Source organism: Photinus pyralis, unplaced genomic scaffold (assembly GCF_008802855.1).
Source record: "Photinus pyralis isolate 1611_PpyrPB1 unplaced genomic scaffold, Ppyr1.3 Ppyr1.4_LG1, whole genome shotgun sequence".
Classification (NCBI taxonomy): Eukaryota; Metazoa; Arthropoda; class Insecta; order Coleoptera; family Lampyridae; genus Photinus; species Photinus pyralis.
Window position 1 is genome coordinate 40375895 of NW_022170249.1, and position 24203 is coordinate 40400097.

The following is a 24203-nucleotide window of genomic DNA, read 5'->3' on the forward strand; positions in this document are numbered from 1 at the left end:
ATGATTGAAGCGTGCGTCATCACCGCTTGTTCCTATTAATATCAAAACTACCTTCTTTGTATGGAGTTGTATACGAAAATGACGTTCTGCGCTGTCACAGTGACGTGCGTCTATTCGTATTTCGTATCTTGTATCAAATCAGCATATGCTATGTGCGGCACATTGCCAATTTAGCTGAAGCGGCACGCTTCAATCTTTGTTGCTCACTCTGTATTTTACCAGGCAAGTTGTGGGGTAGTTTTGATTTATTTGATTCTATATGTTTTTTGGGGTGCTGAATCCGAATATGAGGTTTGCTAACAAAATTTCATGACGCAACAAACGCAAAAAAATACAAAAAAGTTGAAAAAGATATTTTTTTTAGCAGTTTTGTGCTTACAACTCGAAAACTATCAACTTTTCGAAAATAACCTCCCTATCTTATATCTTATCGGCGTGGTAAAGAGTGTAACGTTAATGATGGCAGAGATATACATAGTTTGTAAGTATGCCTTTGCGGTTAGCAATCTGTCAAGACCTTTAAAGCCGCAAATAGTTTCCGCCAACTTCAAAAAACCTTCACGGTTCTTTAAGGACCTGCCCTATGTTCGTGTGTATCTGTGACCACAGGGACCCGCTGTTAATAACTCCCTTACGACGAATGAGTAGCTCCAGTGCTAAATTAAACAATTATGGCTCAACGTACCTCCTATCATATCATACCACTGTAATAATACGAATATTAAGGAATTCGAATTGTGCAAACTTTAGCGCTTTAATTTTGTTTCAGCGACATCTAACGCATAAATCCATAAGCGTCATATTAGAGTTTTAAACGATACATGTTTATACTGCTCCGCAATAGAGGGCGCTTTTAAGTATACCTAAATTTGTTTCCCAAAAAATGCATAAGGTTAGCAATCTGTGTATGTGTAGATCTGTGCTATTATAAAGAATATGAAAAGTTGTTTCCATGGATGAATAGGAAGTTACTTACGAATAAAGTCTTAAATGCATCGATAATGCTGGCATATATGAAGGATATGTCAAAGGTATTTAAATCTCCTATCTTTTGGTGCATTAACTCAAAACTTCAAACAATGCTGCGATTAAAAGTGGAACAGATTTGGAAGCATACCCTAAATTACGCGCGCTTGTGAAACCTTCAACCAAAGGATAGGTACAAGCCAAAGAAATGTTCTGCATTTACAGAAAGCGACCTAAGAGGATCTTTTATTTCAGCCCCAGATGACAGTTTCAAAAGTCACACTTGAAGTATCGTTACTTAGCAACTTTAAAGCACGTGTGTTTTAAAGGCCTTTTTTCGCACGCATTTGAGTGTTTAAAACGGAGATTGTGATTCAGGTATAATAAAATAGTATATTGCATAATAAGTGTGCTAACAAGCCTATTTCGCACGAGTATTTTGCGACACGAGCGAGCGCAGCGAGCGAGTGTTGTAATAAAATCGAGTGCGTAATAGGCATTAGCACTCGAATTATGTACTATACTTTTTCTACGACTTGAATATAATTGATAAAAGATTGACAGATTACGATTCATTTGGTTCTAAATATTCGAACTTCGAACTAAAAATTAGAACTGTCAAGTGTCAAATGTCATGGTCTATTTAAAAGGAATACAAAATACAACGTAACCTCACTTATATTCCATGAATGCACGCCAGTGAGCAAGAATTTTATAAATACTTTTTACTTAGATTGGAAGTGTATCCAGGGTTTTGACATCCCTATTCCTTACTGCAATGTGAGTTTCATTTTAGCACCATAGATGCAATAGCCAATAGGATACAAGATACAAGTGTTGAAGTTGAAGATTACTACCTAACTAGCTCAGGTGGTGTTTGTGCTCTTTTTCATTACAGTTTTGAACGATTTCTATTGTTGTAGTTGCCAATGTATTAGGTACCTAACTATCGATAATACTAAGGCCTTCAAAACGCTGCGTCTTTTAACGAGTTTTCCCGGGAAGGAAGCATCGGACTACCCAGTATTCTAAAGTGCATTATTCCGTGTTCCATGCAAGTCGTAATTGGCACCATCCATTAATTCTTCGAGTACTTATTGTAGTTTTCTAAAATACAAAATAGTAGCAACAGAGTTTGCTTAATTAACTAAACGCAGCTTCAAACCATTCTTGAGTAGCCCATTGCGATTATGAAAAATAATTGGGCACGGCTAATAAATTACATACAGGCTCCATTCCCATACAAATGGCAATGTTTAAACAAATTATGAGTAATTCTGTTCAAAGAAGTTTACAAAATGTGAAACATAACCTACAACAACAATATCTGACGTTACTTCATTCATTAGGCAGGGCTGACAACCTACTAAATTAACATTTCGCGTTTGACCTTTAACCTGTTACGTAATATATATATATTAAGTAACAGTTCTAATTTTCATTATGCAACCGTATGATATAATGAACGATTTAGACGTGCAGTACAGGGTGACATTTTGGGTATGTTTACGACATAGGAGTAGAAAAAATCATTTTTAGATTAACATAGGCTTTCTTACATGACTCCGAAACATGTTTACTAAACCGCGTATCACTGTCAATATGTAATCCTAAATTTTTCACGCAGTCGTTGATGGGTAACACCATATCTTTTACTTTTATTGTCAACCATCCCTTTCTTGCGTCCTTTTCTTTGGCTGGTCCAAATAACATAGCAGAACATTTGGCAGGATTGATTGCTAATCCATGCAAATCGGATAATTCGGAAAGCCTTGCTATATCAGCGTTTATATTATTAATTGCATGTTCTATATCAGACGCAAGGAAGAGATAGGTATAACAATTGGGTGTCATCTAAATATTGGTGAAACGCCACGTGTTTAAGTGAGTAATGGAATTTACACGTATATATCGAGAATAATATCGAGCCCAATACAGATCCTTGAGGCACACCTGCTGCAAGTACTTCACGCTGTGACGTTCGTTGCTTAAGAACAACTTGCTGCCTCCTGTTCGTGATATAACTCTTCAAGAGGACGCAAGCGTCGTCACCAAATCCAATATGATGTAGGATGTCAATAAGCGTTCTGTGATTAATTGCATCGAAGGCCTTGGAATAGTCCAGTAAAATCAGAGCTGATAACTTTCCTTGATCAGTAAAGGTCAACAAGCTGTTTGTAATATTTAGAAGTGATGTGGTACAGCTGTACCCACGTCTAAACCCAGACTGTGTCACTGGTAAGATACTCTGCTCTGATATAAAGACATTCATTTGCTCGACCATAACCTTTTCCAAGACCTTCGACAACACCGGCAAAACACTTATAGGACGCAAATCATTAAATGTTTCCGGTTGTTTAATTTTAGGTAGCGGAGTGATGTTCGCTATCTTCCATTGGTCAGGAAAGGTATTGGACTTCAAACAAAAATTAATAAGGAATGTTATATGAGGTATAAGCAAAGGACAACATAAGATAAGCATTTTAGAACTAATGCAATCAGATCCAACCGCTTTAGTTGTAATTTTTAGTAGCAGTTGTTGTATTGCAACTTCATCCACTTCCTTAAATTGAAACAGATTGGTGGGTATTGTTCTGGGAATTGTATTGTAAAACTGTTCCAATTGCTTAAAATAGTCAGTAGAAGCTGTTGTAATATTGTTTCTAGCAAATGCGGCGTTAATAAGGTCAACATTGGACAAGTGCACTGGAATTTCAACTTGTTTGGATTTACTATAAATATTCAGAGAAGATAAATGATCCCACACTTTGCTATTTTGTCTCAGTTTAAATTCCAAATAAGCTTTTTTTTTCTCTTTTTACCGCCCCACTTGTGAAATTTCGCATTGTTTTGTAAAATTCCCAATGGCACCCTTTTCTAGTTTTCCGAAATTTCCTATAAGCAGCATTCCTTATTTCAATCATCAATTTGATGTTGTCAGTTAACCACGGAGCCTTTGATTTAGATATTCGTACCGTTTTTATTTTACCTATCCAACTGTTAATTGCAGATTATGTGGTGGTAAATTACGGGTAATTCCAGCGAATTTGAAAATTGCGGACCTTTATTTGTCGAGTAAATCGCATCAACTTTCTTATTTCTTATGGACGCCATATTGGATTTTGATGTAACTCGATAAAGAAAAAAATTACAAAATCGACTTAGGATTTTATTTGGAAATTAATCTTGATTTTTAGTGCATTTTTGAAAAAAATACGCTATTATATTCGTTATGACCGGCTGGCCAGCTGTCCGGGTGAGATCTCAGCAACTACAATAGCTAGAGACTTCAAATTTTCACTAAAAGCGTTCTGCTATAGTGTAGATGTGCAGGCTCTAGTCTATTTTGAGTTAGATTACGTATGAGATCAATAATTTAAGAAAATAATTTCGATATGGTTTTCGGAGGTGCTATAATTTTACCGTTAGATAGCGCTACCAGTATAAAAACTTAATTATTTACTTTGTGATTTGTTTTACAAAATAATAATAATAATATATGTTTATTCCTCAATATAATATGATTTAAAAAAAATTAAACTTGGTAAATAAATCACATTGAGAAATATTAGGGGTCCCATAGACAACGTGCGTGGTGAGACCTCCCTCGTGTATTGCATATTATATACTCGCGAAAAGAGAATTAGAGCCAGTAATTTATAATTAAAAAAAACAAACAATATAATACTAATGAATAAAGCTGCAAAGATTACGGATTACATTTACTAGCAGTCTTTAAAATTTGAGTTGAGCTGAGAATAAAATAACTTGTAAGCTATGATCATAAAACAATTTAAAAATAATTTCAGAGAGTCCAAAAAGAAAAGCATATATAAAACATAAAAATCATGAGAACTATTTACGAAACCACATAAAATCTAAGCCGCAAAACTAAAGAAATCTTCCTCAATGTTTTCAGTATGTAGCCAACAATAGTTTTTTTAAGTTGCAATAAAAATACATTGAGATTACTTTTGTTGTCAATTTTAGTAGAAACGGGATTGTACAGTCGTGGTGCATTACAGGAATAAAATTGTTGATGCAGAATTAATTTTGAACGAGGAATTGTAGCTGATAAAGTATGTCTTAGATTATGCCGTTTATCAAAATTGCAAAAGTTATTACTGCTTCTAATATAAAAAAGTCTCAATAAGTACCTTGAAAACGTACATATGTCGTAAACGTAGAATTTTTAACTTTTGAAAAATTGGCCATGAGTGTGTCATTTTACTATTTCTAGTAATTACCCTTATTACGGCTTTCTGCAAAACCATTAGAGGCTAAAGAGTGGAAGCATACGTACCGCCAAAGCAGCACAGCCCGTAAACCTAACTTAGAACTCACAAGAGCATGATAAATATTTGTTAGAACATTTACTGGATAAACGTTCCTTAGGAAATAAAACTTACGAAGAACACCAAACATTTCTTGCTTTAATTTACTGATATGCTCCTTCCAAGATAATTTAGTATTATAATGATTAACTGCAGGTATTTAATTTTTTCGGTATTTTCAATTTGCAAACAAGAACAATTTAATCTGTTTGTGCAGTTTAAATCGTGAAAGTAAAACGGACTTTGGAAGATTATGTATTCTTTAAGAGAAAAAATTTTTCTCACTCAAAACCATATAATTTTTATAGAACCAGTAGCGCAGTAGTTCTAAGTCACATTGCATACTAGCTTGAAGGGATGCGTGTGAATATTCAGGATACGTAAGAGCCAAATCATCAACGAACGCAGTGATATTGCTTAAAAATTCCCATCACAAAGGTCATTAATATAAATCAAGAATAAGACCGGTCCCAGGACTGAGCCCTGAGGAACCCCATGCTCCCATAAACCTTCCTCGCTGAGATTTCCAATTCTAACACACTGCTTTCTTTGGGAGAGGTAACTAGAAAATCATTCAGGGAACAACTCTCTAACACCCGCTCGCCACAACTCTTCCAAAAGAATGCGGTGGCCAACCGTATCAAAGGCCTTGGTCATGTCAATATATAGGGCAGCAGTGTTTTTTTTACTGTTATTTAAGCTTTCATATAAATATAATGAAGAAAATTAATCCTCAGTTGAAAGACCACTCCTGAAACCAAACTGGTGTTTACTAAAAAAACAATTTGAATTGAGAAAACACATTAATCGTTTTTTTACAAGTTTTTTTTGGGAATAAGAAATACTTTACAATGCGATTTCAAGGTATAGTTTTGAAAGTCTCTCCCCCACACCCTCCTGTGAGGGTGATACGTCGTCTCACTACCCGTACCTTCATGCGTTCAAATTACTTACAATCACGGTCTTCCAGTCAAGTTACTTGCCCAACCTGAGAGTTTATTTGCCCGCTCAAGTGATTGTATCTGTTATCCAATTGCCGCATGTGAGACATTGAATAGAAGTAATGTAGGTATAGCGTGTCTTTGTGTAACACAGTTTCTCTCAGTTAGTATTTGACATGATATATACGTATCATTTCTGCTTTTCCCATAAAGCAGTCAACCGCTTTCATTCTAGATTGCAAGTCTTATGTTTATGATCATAATAATGTACCTACTTTGTATACCTACTACGAGCATTCGCCAGTTCTCGTAAAGCTCTCATAAATATACGAATTCGTAATAAAATGTCGTAACAATTCGAGATCTGGTTATCATCGTTTATTTTTTGGAGCTTATGTATACGAAGTTGCACCAATCTTTACACCGAGCTTTATACAATTTCGTCAATGCCTCTAATATTATTCTTGGGAAGATTTTGTATTTTTATGAAACACTGCACAAAATACATTATATACTGCAGTTTATTGCCCGAATCGTAGTTGAGTTTATTAACGCAATTTCAAATGTGAAAGAAAATATTTTTTTGTAGAATCAAGATACCTTGTCATGTTACATTGTGACAATGCGACGGGTCTAATAATGAACGTCAGGTTAATTTAAAGATTGTCGTTCAAAACCGACGGCGCAGAAATGATATCATTTAGAACCACAGGTGAAACTGTATGAGGGAATTACTGAATCCCAAATTCAAACAGGTGTAGTGGTGGAAAACGGGATAATGACTATAAAATATCGTGCAGGAACCAGAATGATGTGTATCTTAAGAGAATCACTAATTATTACACTGATTGTTTGACATTTCAATATGTACTGCCACTAGCTCTTTTACACAATAAAGTTTTCGAAAAATTTAGAAGGATTAAGGTAGGCTTGTCCTAAGAACCGAGCTATTAAAGAACTAAAACCCAAAACCAAACTCAAAAGGATCAAAAGCTTTGCGTAAAAATGTCTAGTTTGATCCAAAATTACTATCAATTCTTGAGAGATTTGTACTGTACAAAATTTAACCGCAAGTTACACATGGTACAGATAATTCTAATATAACATTTTTAATTATTTCAGGGGATCTCATTCGGCGATCGAGTCTGGGGTTCTTAGGAAAAGCGAAAATACGAACTTTGAAAATGACCATCATAATTGTTATGACATTTTTTATTTGCTGGACTCCATACTATGTGATGAGCGTGTGGTAAGTTAATAACAAGTATGTGTAACATAAGTTTACATTTCAGAGTGGACAAGCCCTAAACGTTTTATTTATTAACGTAAAGTTAAAGTATATTTTTTGACTAATATCGTTGACTAATGCCCGATTTCACAAACACTGATTAAGGCTAATCAGTGATTAAGAAACAAATGAACGTATAATCAAAGGTGGCTAACATTCTAATATCATTGAATCATTGATTAACCTTAATCATCGTTTGTGAAACCGGGCATAAGTATTTGCTCAAGAAAATGGACCTCTTAGCTAACAATTACTGAAGGGGTTAACTTGTCACCTCTTCACTGTGCATCACCTCGTAGCCAATAAAATCAACACGCTACTAAATCGAACTCTACTTCTTGTACAAACTTCCGTATTACAATGAAATGCAGTACCTCTTTTATAGTAGGTAATTATTAATATTTAAGGAGAAAACTATCGGTATTAAAACTGCGTTTCTTCCTTTTTCTTTTTAGCTTTGCCACTGAATTCTAACTTGAATTTATTTTCCTACCTCCCTGATTGCTCGTATTCTACCAATTATCCCGATTTATCGTTTCCAATAAACTGTCCCCTAAAAATTGCATTCCAGCCCATTTTTGGAAGTACACAAAGTCATAATTCTCGCGTGCAGACTTGCCTTTTATTTCATGTTTTCGGTGAACTTTATTTCGTATTTTAGAGTGATCACATTTCAATCACGTACGCCCTATTTTATGGTTCATAACTCATTGAAAGGTCACCATGCCATAAAACTTATTTATGCCGAAATCAAATTTGGGAAATTTAACGGGAATCTACTCTAATTTCACCAAACAGTGGTACTATGAAATTGGCGTCACAGTGGTTCCCAAAGAGATGAATTCGGCCAATACTCCGGAACTAGGGGCAATTGAGGAATACTGATCAATTGTGAAGTACATACTGGAGAAAAAGGGTGGAATTGCAATTGAACTTAGGAATTTCAAGCGGACATAGAATTTGGCATCCAAACAAGTGGGAATAGGGCTCGCGCAAAAGATGATGGATCGTGTCTGAAAAAAAGTGGCCTATGGTAAGAAAAAGAAGATGGAAATAATAGTTTTAACAATAAGCAAATAAAACGCATTTTTAAACCCCAAAAAGATTATTGTCTTTTACGTGTTCAACCTTGTGCGTCGCGTTAGAAAATCGCCGCGCATGGGAATTTTCATCTTTATGGCGAATAGTGAGCGCGCTATGTTACATGACGCTACTCGTTTCTGGATGTAGATGTTATCGCCAGACATATCTTTGTTCAAGTTCACTATAAAGCGGTCCATGTGTAAATGTTCCTATGCTTACCAAAATTCGAAAAGTTACTTTTTTAATTCTGAAGAGACCGCCGATTACAATGTATAACTTCTTTCTAAATTCTAATCCTGGGTATTATTATTTGATGTCACTAATTTTCTCCGATTTTATACTTTAGGTGATGCACAATTACACAAAAGCGTAATTTTATTTAATGATAATAGAGATTCATTTATTTATTTATTTATTATCCTTCTCTTATTCTGGGCCCTCAGCAGGCAATGGTATAAAATAGCACATAACAATAGAAAGATTGTCAATAGTTATTTATTTCAAATTTGTTGCAGGTACTGGAGCGATCGGGAAAAGGCGGAGAAAGTCAATCCTATGATACAAAAGGGTCTGTTCCTTTTTGCTTGTACAAATTCGTGTATGAATCCAATAGTATACGGCATGTTCAACATAAGACCTTCAAGGCGCGGCCGCGATCAGGTGAGGCCTAGACTGCAACTATTACGCTTGGGAAGTAGCCGACTTTCAACTCCAACCATACAAACGCCGTTATCCGAACTAAATATCTCTCTGAAAATTGTGAAATAATCTCCTCGATTCATGTTTTATGTTTGTATCTTATTTTTTATTTATATAAGCCGTCATATCACATTAGTTTTGTACTCATCGCTGCCGTTACAGATCTCATACACACGCACTATTTTTAATTTTGTACATAAAAATAAAATATGTCAAATTAAAAATTTATTATTTTATTTATTTTTTAAAAATTAATTAATCTAACCTCGCGGGTTTCAATGCGGTGAAGGGGTTTGCTGACATGTCAAGGTACATATCGCAACGGATTTAATACGCACGCAATAACTAATAATTTTTACACTTAGATCATATAAGTGGTGGTATTGGAACTGATAGTTTTTTAATTTTGTTAGGGTTATCCAGCCACCTTGAGGAGGCGCGCATTTTTTAGTTTAGTTGTAATTAATTTATTAGGCCAGTGATTCACTAGGAAGCCTGTCTGCGGTAGTCAACCCCACCGCCAGAGCAAGACAAGGTGAATGCATGCGGCTGTCGTCAATCCCCGCGCACTAGTCGAAGCAGCCAGATGTTTTTTTTTGCGTTTTTCACAAGTTTCCCTGGATTATATTTCTTAATTTTCCCAAAAGTTCATCAAATACGACAGCGACATTTTTGTATAATTTTGACAACGTTCTGGATATCTTCGAAGATCCTTAAAAAAATGTGAAACAAATCCTTTGATTACTGTTTCAACAATATTGAACAAACCTGTTCAATCTCGTGTGAGATCGGGTAGATTTGGGGCAGAATGTAAGGCAACGTTATCGCCAGACATATTTTAGTTCAAGTTCACTATGAAGCGGTACATGTGTAAATTTTCGTATGCTTACAAAAATATAAATTCGAAAAGTTACTTCTTTAATCCACGACTAGTGATCATTCGACGATTTTCGCTCGTCGGCTGGCTGCTTACAAAATTGGCTGCTCAATATTTTGGCTGATTAATGTCATTGAATGCCAATACGAGTTTATAATAATGTTTAATCTTGAATAGATAGCTTGCTCAGTAATCAATGCAGGAATAACTCGATAATACGAACCTAATGCTGAAAACCTGTTTACATTCAGCTGCTACTGCGCATGTGCGGTGTTCGACTTACGGTGCAAAATATATCGCTGCCTTTGTTAGGTATGTTGATGCTACTTAAAGTAAATGGGAAGCTATGTGTATGTATAGGTATATGATCTAGGTAAGTGTTTACATTCCACTTACGAAGGGTTTGTCTTGTGCATCCTTAGTACATTTACAGGGATTAAAAATACACCCCCAATAACTAATGATGTTTACACTACCATTTCAACTTTCACTGTAGTAATTAATTTTTATTTTACCCAAGGCTAACTCAGTAATAAAAAAATTTATATCCCTTATCTTGCGGAAGCTTGACCTTTTACTTCCTCTCAAAATCTGAAATTGCAAAATTTGACCCCGCTTCGGTTCAACTATGTGTAAATAAATACCAACGTTAAATCACTTATTGAGATATTAAAATCGCTCCACTTCCACTCTCTTTTTTTCCCTGGATTGAAAATATTGATCTGGTCCATACAAATACCAAAACTCCTATGATCACGTATCAATGCTAAATTGGTCCGCTTTTCTATAATGCTTTTAACATGATACCTGCCTGAAAGGCTCTTCGCACAAAATATTTACGCACGCCTTAAAACTAGACAAAATGGGAATCCAACAAGGGAATCCTATTACCTACTGAATTGAAATATAAGAGCTTTCAAAAGCTGAAAATACAACCAACTCCTCTTTATAAGTCCAAATGCAATAATATAACATACTACAAGTCCTTATTATTTATTTATTAATTTATTTATAGTCCACTCCCTCTTGTTCTGGCCCTCAACAGGCTTCCGCTCAATTACAGAGTGACCCGCATAATGCTTTTTAGAGGTGTCCCTGCAGAAGGTCTCAACTTGTTCTATACTACTCCGGTATTTCCCTTCCGAGTTAGGAAAATTGCGGGAAGACCTAATTCGGAGTAGCCCGTAGCCGGCTGAATGTTCGAAACTGATCTCAGGAAATTCCCGTCCCTTATCGTTTCCTTTAAGGATATTATAGATATGTTAAGCTAAACTTTGAATTCAAATAGTCGCTCCTCGAAGTGGTGTATTTCTCAGGTTACAAGATTGCTTTCCCCCCTTATAATTAGTGAAACGGAAAGTAACAAATAGCTTACTTTGCAATTACCGGAGCTGTAAAAAAATCGCTAAAAGCCAATTTCAATGAATACGGGGCGGTGAAACAGTACAGATGCAAAGAAATGTAAATGCAAAAGGTAAAAGGTTGAAATACGTTTAAAACACCAAAAACAAAAGCTAATTGTTTAAATACGGTACGGTGCAAAAGCTCAAAATTTCGGTATTTAAGAAACGTAGCTTGTGAAGATGCAAAAGTAAAAAGATAAACTTACTTTGGGTTAAACGCCAAAAGTAAAAAAGATGATTATGTTTATATAAACGTCCATTTGAGTAAGGACAAACTGGAATTCGCCTCTCGTACACTTCAATACGTTTAAACAAATTAACACTGTTTTTTGTATTAATTACGCCTATCGCCGACATCCGAAAAATATAGGACCAATATCAGTTTTTTAAGAGCGCACCTCACGGATCTCGACTTAATCGGCGGTTGTTATCTGTAGCCCATTCAAGTAATTACGATCAATTGTACTTATCAGAATAGTCGGAATGAAATCTCCAAATTCGGCAGTCTAGTTATGCCCTTTTGTTTCTTGGAATGGAAAGTCAAGCGGCATAATCGGCAATCCTGAATTTTTGTATGCGATTAGAAAACTAAAATGAATTAATCAGTAATTAACGGACCTAAAACTTAATAAGATTTATTCTCTCTCTTCCTTCCTGGCTAGAGAGCTTTGGGCGGCCTGTAAAAACAATTTAAATATTCCTACAGGAACGGTTACAAACCGGATACTACAAACTTACGTGTGTTTTCGGCAGTAAGACAAAAAATTAAACAAAATGAAAGAACACAAAGCTCTCTCCTCGTTTCCTAGAGCAAATAAGTTAGTATCAGGTTGGAAACAATTTTATAGAATCATAAAAAAAAATAAGAAACACTTCTGTCAAGGCAGATATTTCAGATTCAGAGACTTAAAGGAATGAAACTACACCCCAAAGTTAGAGGTAAAATTATAACTTCTACAATTATGTCTGTAACAGGCCGGAACAATTTTCACAAAATCATGCAGAAAATAAGAAACACTTTTTTTTAATCACATGTGGTTCGCTATGTTTTTTAGTGTAACAATTGGAATGAGTCCTATCGACGAAAAAAGGCTGAACTAATGCGTTGAAATGTTGCCGATTAACATTTTCACGTTCCCCATTTATCTCATACGTTTTCAGAAATGTAATCTTATATTGCTTCTAAAAAGGATGTAATTTAAGCAATACCATAGACATTGAGACGCTGAAACCTTCCGGGGCCACATGCAGAACAAAAAAGCTCATTGAAAATACACTGCGTAAAATGACGTAAACGTTCCTCGCCCTACGAACATCAAACTCATTTCTTTACGTTGCATCACGAATAATATTGGAAAATAATTTTCTATAACCAGAAAAATATCACAATATGTAGGCATTCTCAAAAAAATTTGGAGAATGGACATGATTGTCCTGGATGGTACAGCTGAAATTTGTGACCCACCAATGAGTCCTATCGACGAAAAAAGGCTGAACTAATGCGTTGAAATGTTGCCGATTAACATTTTCACGTTCCCCATTTATCTCATACGTTTTCAGAAATGTAATCTTATATTGCTTCTAAAAAGGATGTAATTTAAGCAATACCATAGACATTGAGACGCTGAAACCTTCCGGGGCCACATGCAGAACAAAAAAGCTCATTGAAAATACACTGCGTAAAATGACGTAAACGTTCCTCGCCCTACGAACATCAAACTCATTTCTTTACGTTGCATCACGAATAATATTGGAAAATAATTTTCTATAACCAGAAAAATATCACAATATGTAGGCATTCTCAAAAAAATTAGGAGAATGGACGGATTTCCTGGATGGTACAGCTGAAATTTGTGACCCACCCTCGTACGATATTGCCTTTTGTTTTAAAGGACTAGTATATTAAGATACAAGTGTATAATCAAGTCTTTAAAGCACGCGCAACGAGTTTAAGGGCACGACGCAAAGCGGAGTGCCTTTAACGTTGCAAGTGCTTAAAGACCAATTATGCACGTGTATCTTATAGTATTTTTTATTATACCTGCAGTATAATTTAAAAATAGGAAATACAATGAAATCATATTGACGTTATACTCGAATACATATCTAATTAAGTGGGCTTGGTGTTCGTAATTTCACGATTGCCATGGAAATATCACTTGACGTTTGCTTATAAAAATCATCGTCTTAGTGAATAAATATGAAGGAAATGTCAAAGGAATTTAAATCTTCTATCTTTTGGTGCATTCATTCAAAACTTCAAACATTGCTGCGACTAAAAAGTGGAACAGATTTGGAAGCATACCCTAAATTGAGCGCGTTTGTGGAAGCTTCAACCAAAGGATAGGTAGGTACAAGCCAAAGCAATGTTCTGCATTTACAGAAAGCGACCTAAGAGGATTTTTTATTTCAACCCCAGATGACAGTTTCAAAAGTCATACTTGAAGTATCGTTACTTAGCAACTTTAAAGCACGTGTGTTTTAAAGGCCTTTTTTCGCACGCATTTGAGTGTTTAAAACGGAGATTGTGATTCAGGTATAATAAAATAGTTATTTATATAACAAGAGCGCGAAGTTCAATTTCGCGCATTGGGACTGAAGGTATTTTGACGAGGCGAAGCCGAGTTAAAATATCAGTCAAATGCGCGAAATAACTTCGCGCTAGCGTTATATACAATATTTTTTCTACAACTGAACCGATTGTTAATTAAAATTGCTGTTTAAGTTCAACTTTGTCACGTGCGCGAAATACTTTTTTTCACTGTTGACGATTTCGCGCACGTTGTCAAGAGCAACCTTACTTATTAATTAACCGATTAAAAATCTAGTACTTCGCGTTTCGAAATCCGTCAGAAAATGACAGGTTTTTTTGACAGTTGTAGAAAAAATTTTTTATTTGATGTTTAGGCAAGAAAATAAAAAGTCAATACTTGTCTCGGAACGGAATGTCAAATGTGCCCGTTTTTTAACTGGGTTTCACTGCAGATAATTGCACTAATCAATTGTCTATAATTTTTACCACATGCCACTAATAACTGAGCTTTATTTATTGCGCCAAGCGTCTCACTAACTTCGGTGAACTTGCACTTTCTTAACTAGCTGTTACAAGCAGATATTAGAAAAAAGGACCCTTATTTATAGCGATGAGTTTTGGTATTACTTGATTTGATCGCGTTTTGGTGTGTAAGGGCCTGCGACAACCCGAAGCTTCTTATTCGTGTAAATGTAAATCACCAAAAAGCGAACGGCCCTTCCATAAATCAGACCTCAAAATAGTTTTGTCTCTCCAAGCAATTTACGTAACTTGGCACAGGTGGTATACTCTCCCTTTCGCGTAAAAATAAAGTGGTCGATAACTTGCACCTTATGAAAATTCGAATTAAACTAAATGCTTTCTCAACTACGCGATCCAAAGTTTGTCTTTTCATTCGAATTTAAGCTGGTTATACTTTGCGCAAACCCGATAAAATTTCGCGAACTAATGGCACGTGTTTCCAAATACTCGAATGAAAAATCTCGCACCAAAGTTGTATGTACTTGCTATCGAAGCCGAGCTAAGAATGGTGGCTCTGTCGATGCGTTGAATAAAAACCGAAATATAACTCGCTTGGAAGCTGCGAGTTTTCCTTTTTTACATATAAACAACCAGACGACTGACAACGTCCCTATCTCCCCGTATCGGCGGTTTTTAGAAACGGCAATACGATCGAGCTTGCTCTTTATCTACTAAACCAGCCTGCGTTTTACTCGAAACGCACACGGTTATCGCTCTTATCTCTAGACATACGTTCGTTCACGTTTGCTATGAAGCGGTATAGTTGTAAAGTTCCCTATGTTGAATCAAAATTCGATATTGCAAGGCGGGTCACTAAGAGACCAATCCCTCTTCGAACGTATCACGCAGACGATGTGGAACCACAATCAAGCCGACTTCTGACCTCATGACTGAGCGGATTTTAGAGCTCAAAACATTTGATCCAAACTGAATGAAGGTACTAACCTAAGAATAAAATACAGATAAGTAACGAAATTCATATGAAAGTTGGACGGTGCGATCCCACATTTTAAAATTAAAATTGAGACGTAGGTATAGAAACAAGGTAAGGTTGCAATAGATTAACATTTCCTGAGTGACTGCAAAAAACTTTACTGCAACATTACACACCTTTTGTTATAATTTTGGAGTACCGAGCCTTACTTTCTATTGAAACAAAAAATCGTTCATTGATGGCGTGCTTTAAGCTTATTTCTGCAAGTCAAACGTTGCGAGCTTTACTTTAGCCTTCTCGAACAAAAATAAAATATATTTAATTTATATAAGGACACTCATAGACCCTTCAGTGGCTTAATTTCTCAGTCGAAGCAATTTCTTTTTAAAAATATTCTGTACGTCGTATACAGTTCTCTTATTTCAAACGGGATTACAATATAGATATTATTTATACGAGGGGATTTTTATGTAATTATTAGTTTGTATATCGTTGTTGAGAATGTCTTTTTTGGGATTGATTAGTACCTACCTAGCGATAAAAACGCAATAATTTTTAACCATGAAACAGCTTCAGCAATTATATATATCCCAAGTAAACTAGCTACTGGCGTACAATTTTTTGTAGCGGTTGCGGTTTTACGTTTGAATATTGCAAAATGAGTGATGGAAAACAAATATTTGACTAAGAAGCTTACAGGCCCAAAAATTATACACGAACGAATGATTGCCGTGTTATGGTGAGAATACCCTACCTATCATATTATCAAGTAGGTAATGTTCCAGCCGGTTACTCGGTGGAGTAGCTAGGTGTGGCTGCCAGAGAAGACATACACCCTATATAGGTAGTCCATATTTAGCACTATGCTACTACTGTCTTTTGATTTAAGTTTTTATTTAAAAATTGTATGCTATACCCCACGGCTAGGGAATGCAATACCGGGATCGCGGGATCCCGAAATACCGGGATCCACCAGCATTTTTGCGGGATTAATCCCGCACATAAATGGAGGGGGATCCCGCGGGATTTGCGGGACCGAGGAATTTGTCGACCAAGGGGACGACTCTGTTTACTTTGTTAATGAAACGCATAACGGAGAAGTTATTTTTTAAATAATTGTTAAACTTTTTTCGTTAAAATGTACTATAATTTTTGAGGCACTTTAAAAGTTCACCTTTTTTGTGCTTTACAGGTGAGGTTTTTTTGAGCTCTAAGTTAGGCTGAAGGCACTTTTTTGTTAAATATTGTGATAATTAGCGATTTATTTTAATACAGAAGTTAACCGCACAGAATTGCTTATTTGGCAATTTATTTAAAGTTTTGCGGGATCCCGCAAATACCGGGATCCCGCGGGATTAACATCTAACAATCCCGAAAATACCGGGATTGAGATTTGTTTGCATTCCCTATCTGAGACAATTTTTTTTTCGGGGCAAAAAAAAGGCAGTGTACCTATAACCTTCCTTTTTTTATCAAAAATCGACTACACCAAAATTTCTCGGGAAAACACTTTTTCGTATTAATTTTGGTGCGTAGAATCCAAAACAATTCGTACTTTTTCGATTAGACTTCTCAATCAAAAGTTATAGACTAGAAACCAATTTCGAAAGAAAATTCAAAAGACTGTAACTTTTGAACCAGTAGCCCAATCTTGAAACTGTTTAAAATTATGGATTCTACAGGCCACATTCTATAAGAAAATGTTTTTTCCCGGTCGATCTGAGAGTCTTGGCTCATTTCTTTCGTCGAGGTCCACCCAGTGAACGGATTGGCTTAAAATTGCACGACGCGCTCTGCGAAAATGACCGGCGCTAAATAAGGTGAATTAATACACCTACTCCACGCTTTCATAAGTTTTTTGTTTTTCGATATTCCTCATCAGAAATATACATTTTTCAGTCGATCTAAGACAAGTCCACTGTATAATAATAATAATAATAATAATTGCAAGCTCTTGAGGCTGTAATCTTTAAAAAATACTCATTTTTCGATCGATCCAATGCAAGTCGATTTCTTATGAGTATACATGATTTACTAAGAAAAGTGCAGAAAGTGGAATTCTGGAAATCCAAACGCAAGATAGCAAATTGCTATTGCCAATAAATTATGCGAAAGATGAAAAATTGAAATAGAAAAAGAGTTAACGAGAACAAGAAAGGTAACGAGATTCGTTTCTGCTTTCTAGAAGTGAATAAAAAAAGGACACGTGATGAGGAAGGAAGACTGAAGAGAAACGGAAAACTTAGAAAACAATATTCTGAGAAGAGGCGAAAAAAACTAAAGAACATTGGCGTAGGATCGGAGGGAAAGAACGAAAATCAAGTTTGATGGTAAAGAAGACAAGTAAACTGAAGAGAAAATGAGAAGAATATAACCTAATGAGTACGCTAATTCACATTTCTAATTGTAAGAAGACAGCCTCCTGGGTTCATTATCTTTAAATGCGATAAAAATGTTCGCAACATAAGTGGGGAACCTTGTAAAATACGTGACATTTATAACGCAGAGTCCTCTCTTATTATCAGATAATGGCTATCTCGTTTAATTACCCGAAACGTTGTAATATTTGCTAAAATGCTAAAAGTTGAAACAACTCTCATTTTTGGTTTCATAGAAGCTTGCTTTTCAAAGAAAGTTTAATACATTTATTTCCTCGAGACGAAGGACGCTGTCGTCTTAAAGCTCCACTAATAATTTCTACTAAGACCATGGAATTTTTCTCTGAATCTTATGCTTTCTCAAATTTAACGATGGCTAAAATCTCGCCATAAAGTAGGATTTTTTATTCATCGGCCCATAAAAGAAAAAAATAAAACTATAATTGGGATAGGTTTACAGTGGCAGATTTTTTTATGTAGGTTTAATGTCTCTCTCAGTTCATTGGCCCAATTAGGTTCTTTCACTTTCTTATTAGCCTTCATATTCAGTAATTGCGGTAAACATTACCTCTGAAAACTGGAATAGAATCTTTTGCTCCATACCCAAATAAGGTCACAGCTGAAAGGGTCGCCAGGATCGATAATCCTTCGCTCTTTGCTACAAGGTATATAGCTTCGATACGACAAAAGTATTTTCTTTTCTTTCACCGAAAGAATTTTTATATTTCGCCGCTTTGTTGTGCAGTGAAACAGATTCTATCATGCCGTTTTTAACATGAATCCCTGTTAAACTACTTTTTGCGACATTGATCTTTAAAATGGTAGGCGTTTTTCTTTCCAATTTGAAAAGTTCATGCGGCACGAATAAGCCGACAAAAAACCGATGAAAACTATATTGAGCGTTAAAGGTTGATTGCCTAAAATAAAATAGAATCGTGACAGTGGCATACAAGTTGTAACAAAAGGAAAGTATTTTGCTTTCCGTGTGACAAATTAGTAATTAATAGGACGCAAGGACGTATTGATCTTTCTCTGTACTTGTTAATTGAAATAAAAATATGTCGCTTATTTCAACACGTGTTATGCACACTCTACAAATGAAGCTTACTTATTTGAAAAATGAAAAGCTCTTTGCGCTAATTAGCAAGCTTTTCAAATTTATTATACCTACTATTGGAGGGTTGAAGACGTAAAAAATCCGGTCAAATCTGTTGGAAACTTTTTAGCGATGTTAAGAAGATTAAATTTAGGAACTGGCGCTGAAAAGCATGAGAAATACTTTAAAGACAACTAATGGCAACATTCATTTACACCTGGGCACAAATTTTAAGAGTTTATATAAAATAGAAGTCATTTACCTACTTTTTTGTGTATTTTATGTTGAAATGAGAAGGCTAAATCGCTCTGTAACCGTAAGAATAGATAAAGCACATACTTTCGATCAAGTGAACTGCATGATTATGCTTATTATTATACCAAATGGGACGCGGAGCACCATATGTAATGAAGTTCAGAACATGACAATGCTGTTTGTATGGAAACGACCGCGACAGCAGAACCTAAGCGTACTATTTGTGGCGTCTAAATAAAAATCAGAATTGGCAGAAGCTTTACAATGATTTATATGACTTCTGCTATAAATTAAAGTTTGGTTTATACGCGAAACTAAACATGTCGTGAAAATTAAATTACTCAATGGTTTCGTTTAGCGTCTTGTGTACTAAATAACAATTATTTAATGTTTGTTGAATTCTCATACCAATACTTGTTAGGGTCCCTTGAAATGCGTGTGAAAAGAAACGTTGCATCACTATTGCATAATTCAATAAGCGCATTCCGTTGTATTTGACATGTTTATAATTGCAACATAAAAGACCGGCCCTTAATAAACAATATTTTCCGCAATTATTTTCGATGACTGATGGGGATAGCGTGAGAATATTGAATATAAACGGGAGTATATTTCGAACAGTTACTTGAACCTTAGAGTTTAGAAGGAGAGGATCCGTAATGTATTGTAAGCATATAAATTGGCTTTATTGTTATTTCGTGAAAATAGTACGGTACGATTGCTGCTTTGAACCTACGAAAAAGGACTGTAGACGGTCATGTTATTGGTGGCAAACAGAGCTAAAATTTGCTTCACATTAGTTCCAAATTTACCATCTAATTTTTTATACAAATTATTTAATTCATTTTCATTGGTGGCAAACTTTCCACGATTAGTAAAAAGCTGTTAGGGCTGGTGAAACACCTTTATTCCCAATTAGTTGAGTTGCAGTATTAACCAGAGAAGGTTAATTGACAGAGTGTAATTCAAAACCAGACCCTGACGCGAATCAAGATTAGAGGTAATTAACAGAACAAAAAAACTCAGAAATGACGTATATAACACTTATTCCAATCATCAAAACAAAACTTGAAGCTACCACGAACAATATTAATTGTTTGGGGGTATGTTCTCAGAACCTTGACACTTTTACAACTTATCAATTTCCACTTTCGCGTATTTCGACGGGAAAAAATCGCGAACTAAAATTCAAATAAAAGTGCTCTCGTTACACTACGTACATCAATGCCATCCTCAGACCATACTGGTCTCAAACGAATAAAAAATCTTTTAAAAATGATTACATTTTCTTTATTCGTGCTAATTACACCCTCAAAACGTTCCACACATCAAAGTACCTAATCTTAAATCTCATATTCCCAATCTTCACATTTTCCAAATTGATTCCCTGAACTGTCACCTCCTGTAAACCCTGAAATGCCTCAATTTTCTTAAGGTCTTCATTCTCTAAGGCCGGAAGTGTTAAGATAGTAACAGAACTTAAACCGTCAAAAGCGTGCTGGGATATTGTCATGTTGCCGTTACCGGCGAGCTTCAATTTGTACAAACTCTGAAGACCTGCAAAGACCCCGTCCTGAAGCTCGACCAGCTTGTTGTTTGACAAATCCAGGTTATAGCAACTCTTTAACTTTGAGAAAAGCCCAACTGGCAGCTCCGTGAGTTTGTTGTTATTCAATTGCAGGTTTAAGAGATGAGGCAGGTTTTGGAAAGTGGCGCTTGGAAGATGTTGCAGGTCGTTTTCTTCCAGATGAAGTGCGAGTAGTTGGTCTAAACCTTTAAATGTCTCTTCGTGTAACGTCGACAGTTTGTTGCCACCTAAATTGAGTGTCTTCAAATTACGCAGAGTGCTTAAGGAAGTTGGCTGTAGAGTGGCGATTTTGTTGTGGTTTAAGGAGAGAGTTTGCAAGAGAGGCGTGTACGTAAATATCTCTGGATCAACGATTTGAAGCACGTTGTCGTCTAGGTAAAGCTGCGTGAGAGCAGGGGTGAATTTGAGAAGGTCACGGGGAATGTTCTCGATCTTATTTTCCTTTAAGCTTAGAACGTCCAGGCTGCTCAGCCCTCGGAAGGTCAGCGGTTCGAATGATCCAATTGAGTTGCCGTCTAGCTCAAGATTGGTAAGTTTAGTTGCTTTGCTAAATGTGTCGTTGGACAAATTCTCTAAACGATTCTTGCCCAGATCCAGGATTTCGACGTTTCCTACATCAAAGTTCACAGTTTTTAACTTGTTCTCTTTTAAACCAAGATAATTTAGTTTAGGTATTTTTGCAAATACCTGTTCGGGTAGATATTCAATTCCGTTGTCATCTAAATTGAGCACCACTAGTTCTGGAAAATTATCAAAGGTGTTGTCTTTGATTGTGGCGAAGTTATAACTTGTAATAAATATCCGGGAAATTGTTGACTTGTTGAATGCGTGGTCATCTTGAAATCGGCGGTAGAAGTTTGTATACAAAATATGGACAGGTTCTTTCTCTGTATCTACCTTTCTAATGGACAAGATGTCGGAATAGTCGAACACATCCAACTCCCTTTGACGAGTTAAACAACACAACCAGAGTATTAATGTCACTTTCAACACTGTCATTTTATATACTGATGGTTTCAAATATCGACCGAGCCTTATAAAGAAACTGAGGCAATTGCCTAGTAAAAAAGGGGATCTTTACAGTTGTATTTCCAAGCAAAATGAGATAATTTTGGCATATTGGTTCGGGGTTATTAGTAATTAGTTTTTTAGGATTAAAGGTTATCTCTTTTGTCTCATCCATCTTTTAAAAAGTGATTAGTGTAGGTCAATGTGCGTACTGCATAATATCTTGCATCATTAAATATGTTTCTCAAGCTTTAAAGAAGACTTTTTGGGTTTGTATCATGTCTTAAGGGGGATCTCACCCAGTTCGTTTATGAGCGTTTGTAGAGGTTTAATTGAAAAATTCCCTAGACTTCAGTTTCAATTATTTAGTGGTAAATGATACATGGATCTCTTCGCAATGAAATTTCCGATGTTTCTAGAGTAACACATTTTTTTAATTTATTGCAATATCAAATGAAATATCGTGTTAAATACGAGTATAGCAAAAATGTGTCACTTTTCATATATAGAATTTTGCTAAATTGTTACTATATAGAAACTTTTTTTTTTCGTCTTTCCAACAAACAAATTCACAGATTTCGCAATCCTTGCAACCATCGGAGACATTGGAAATGATAACCGTATGATAACATCATATTATGTAAAACACAAATAACCCTTATTCACACGGAATCACTTCGGAATATTTCGTTTGTCAATTTTAAATCACAGAGTACTTGCAAGGATTAACAATTTTGATTCAAAATACCTTCATTTAATGATTTAAGTGCAAATTGAGAACACTCCACTCCAGACAAGGATAGTCTGGATAGTGCCCATAAACTTGATTTGAATAAAAAATAAAAATAATTAGCAGTTAGTTTAGTTTACCCACTTTAAGTAGGTAGTATACTTCCAATGAAGCAGCTTTTTTAAATGGCTGCAATTCTCAAATTCCACAATATACCTATAGGTAACTAAAAGATATGTTTGAACTGTCATTATAAACAAGGAATGAACCAATCCCATAAGCGATTGCAGGGGCGTAGGTAGAGGGGGGCCGTTCTTGGGGCCCACTTTTCTCGCTTTCAAAATTTGCGTAAATAACACAATCAGAGCTGGGCAGAATACTTTCAAAAAGTATTTGAATACTAAATAGTAAATACTTTACACAAATCAAAGGTATTTGAATACTAAATACTTTTACGTCCAGCACAAGCGAATACTAGATACAGATACATTGAAAAGTATTCAAATACTTAAAAAAATAAGTATTCAAATACTTTAGAATGTATTCGAATACTTTCAAAAGTATTCTAAATACAAAGGTATTCGAAACTTTGAAAAGTATTCGAATACAGTAAAAAGTATTCAAATACTTGTCACTCCAATACATTAAAAATTTAAAATAGTATACTAGATAAAAGTCTTAATACTATACTTAAAAAATCAAGTTATACTTTGTATGGGGTTAGCTTTTTTTATATTTCTATTGTTATATACAAATTTAAGGGGAGTAAAAGCGTATTATTATTATTATATTATTATATAGGAGGTACCTACCAGGACCTTTCTTATACCAGTTATATCCTTAAGAATACGTGTACCAGTTTTCAAAGCGATCGTAAGTCGTGCACATGATACGTACGCCTTTCTGAAATTAATCCTAGCGATTTTGGAACAGATCCATTTTTGACCATCCGTTTGTCCGTGTGCATGATAACTTGTTTAGAAACGTGCGATCGCTTTGAAAATTGGTACACATGGTCTTAAGGATATAAGAAAGGTCCCCATTGTTTTTAAGTTACGTAGACTATCGAGCTCGGTATTCAGATGTATCGGATTTTTATATTTGATTTTGTGACAATGGAAACTTTCCCTAAACATTTCTAAATTGTTCTCAAATATTTGAATAACTTAAAAGTACCGCCTTTTTTTGAGGCCGGAAAAAAAATTGTCTGAGATCGACCGGGAAAAAACATTTTCTTATAGAGTTTGGCCCGTAGAATCCATAATTTCAAACAGTTTGAAGATTGGGCTACTAGATCAAAAGTTACAGCCCTTTGAACTTTTTTCGAAATTTGTTTCTAGTCTATAATTTTTGATTAAGAATTCTAATCGAAGAAGTACGAATTGTTTTGGATTTTATGCACCAAAATTAATAACAAAAAGTGTTTTCCCGAGAAATTTTGGTGTAGTCGATTTTTGGGAAAAAAGGAAGGTTATACACTGCCTTTTTTTGAGGCCCGCAGAAAAAATTGTCTCAGATCGACCCGGAATAAAAATTTTCTTATCGAATGTGGCCTGTAGAATCCATAA

General features: G+C 35.4%; 2 protein-coding genes across 2 annotated transcripts; one reads left to right on the forward strand and one right to left on the reverse strand.

Moving 5' to 3' along the window:
• Window positions 1–7363: 7363 nt before the first annotated feature.
• Window positions 7364–9523, forward strand: LOC116182493 (gonadotropin-releasing hormone II receptor-like; the record flags this gene model as incomplete). Its single annotated transcript, XM_031503029.1, is given in 2 exon segments — window positions 7364–7490; window positions 9128–9523. Coding segments are annotated over 2 exon segments (380 nt in total), but the record flags the coding sequence as incomplete, so codon positions are not given.
• Window positions 9524–20612: 11089 nt separating this feature from the next.
• Window positions 20613–21896, reverse strand: LOC116161186 (insulin-like growth factor-binding protein complex acid labile subunit). The gene has a single exon (XM_031474438.1). The coding sequence runs from the start codon at window positions 21894–21896 to the stop codon at window positions 20613–20615; it is 1284 nt and encodes a 427-aa protein (XP_031330298.1).
• Between the last annotated feature and the right edge of the window lie 2307 nt (window positions 21897–24203).

What these genes read in the sequence shown, in the direction of transcription:
- LOC116161186 (XM_031474438.1), bottom strand. Translation starts at nt 21,896, where the DNA reads ATGACAGTGTTGAAAGTGACATTAATACTCTGGTTGTGTTGTTTAACT.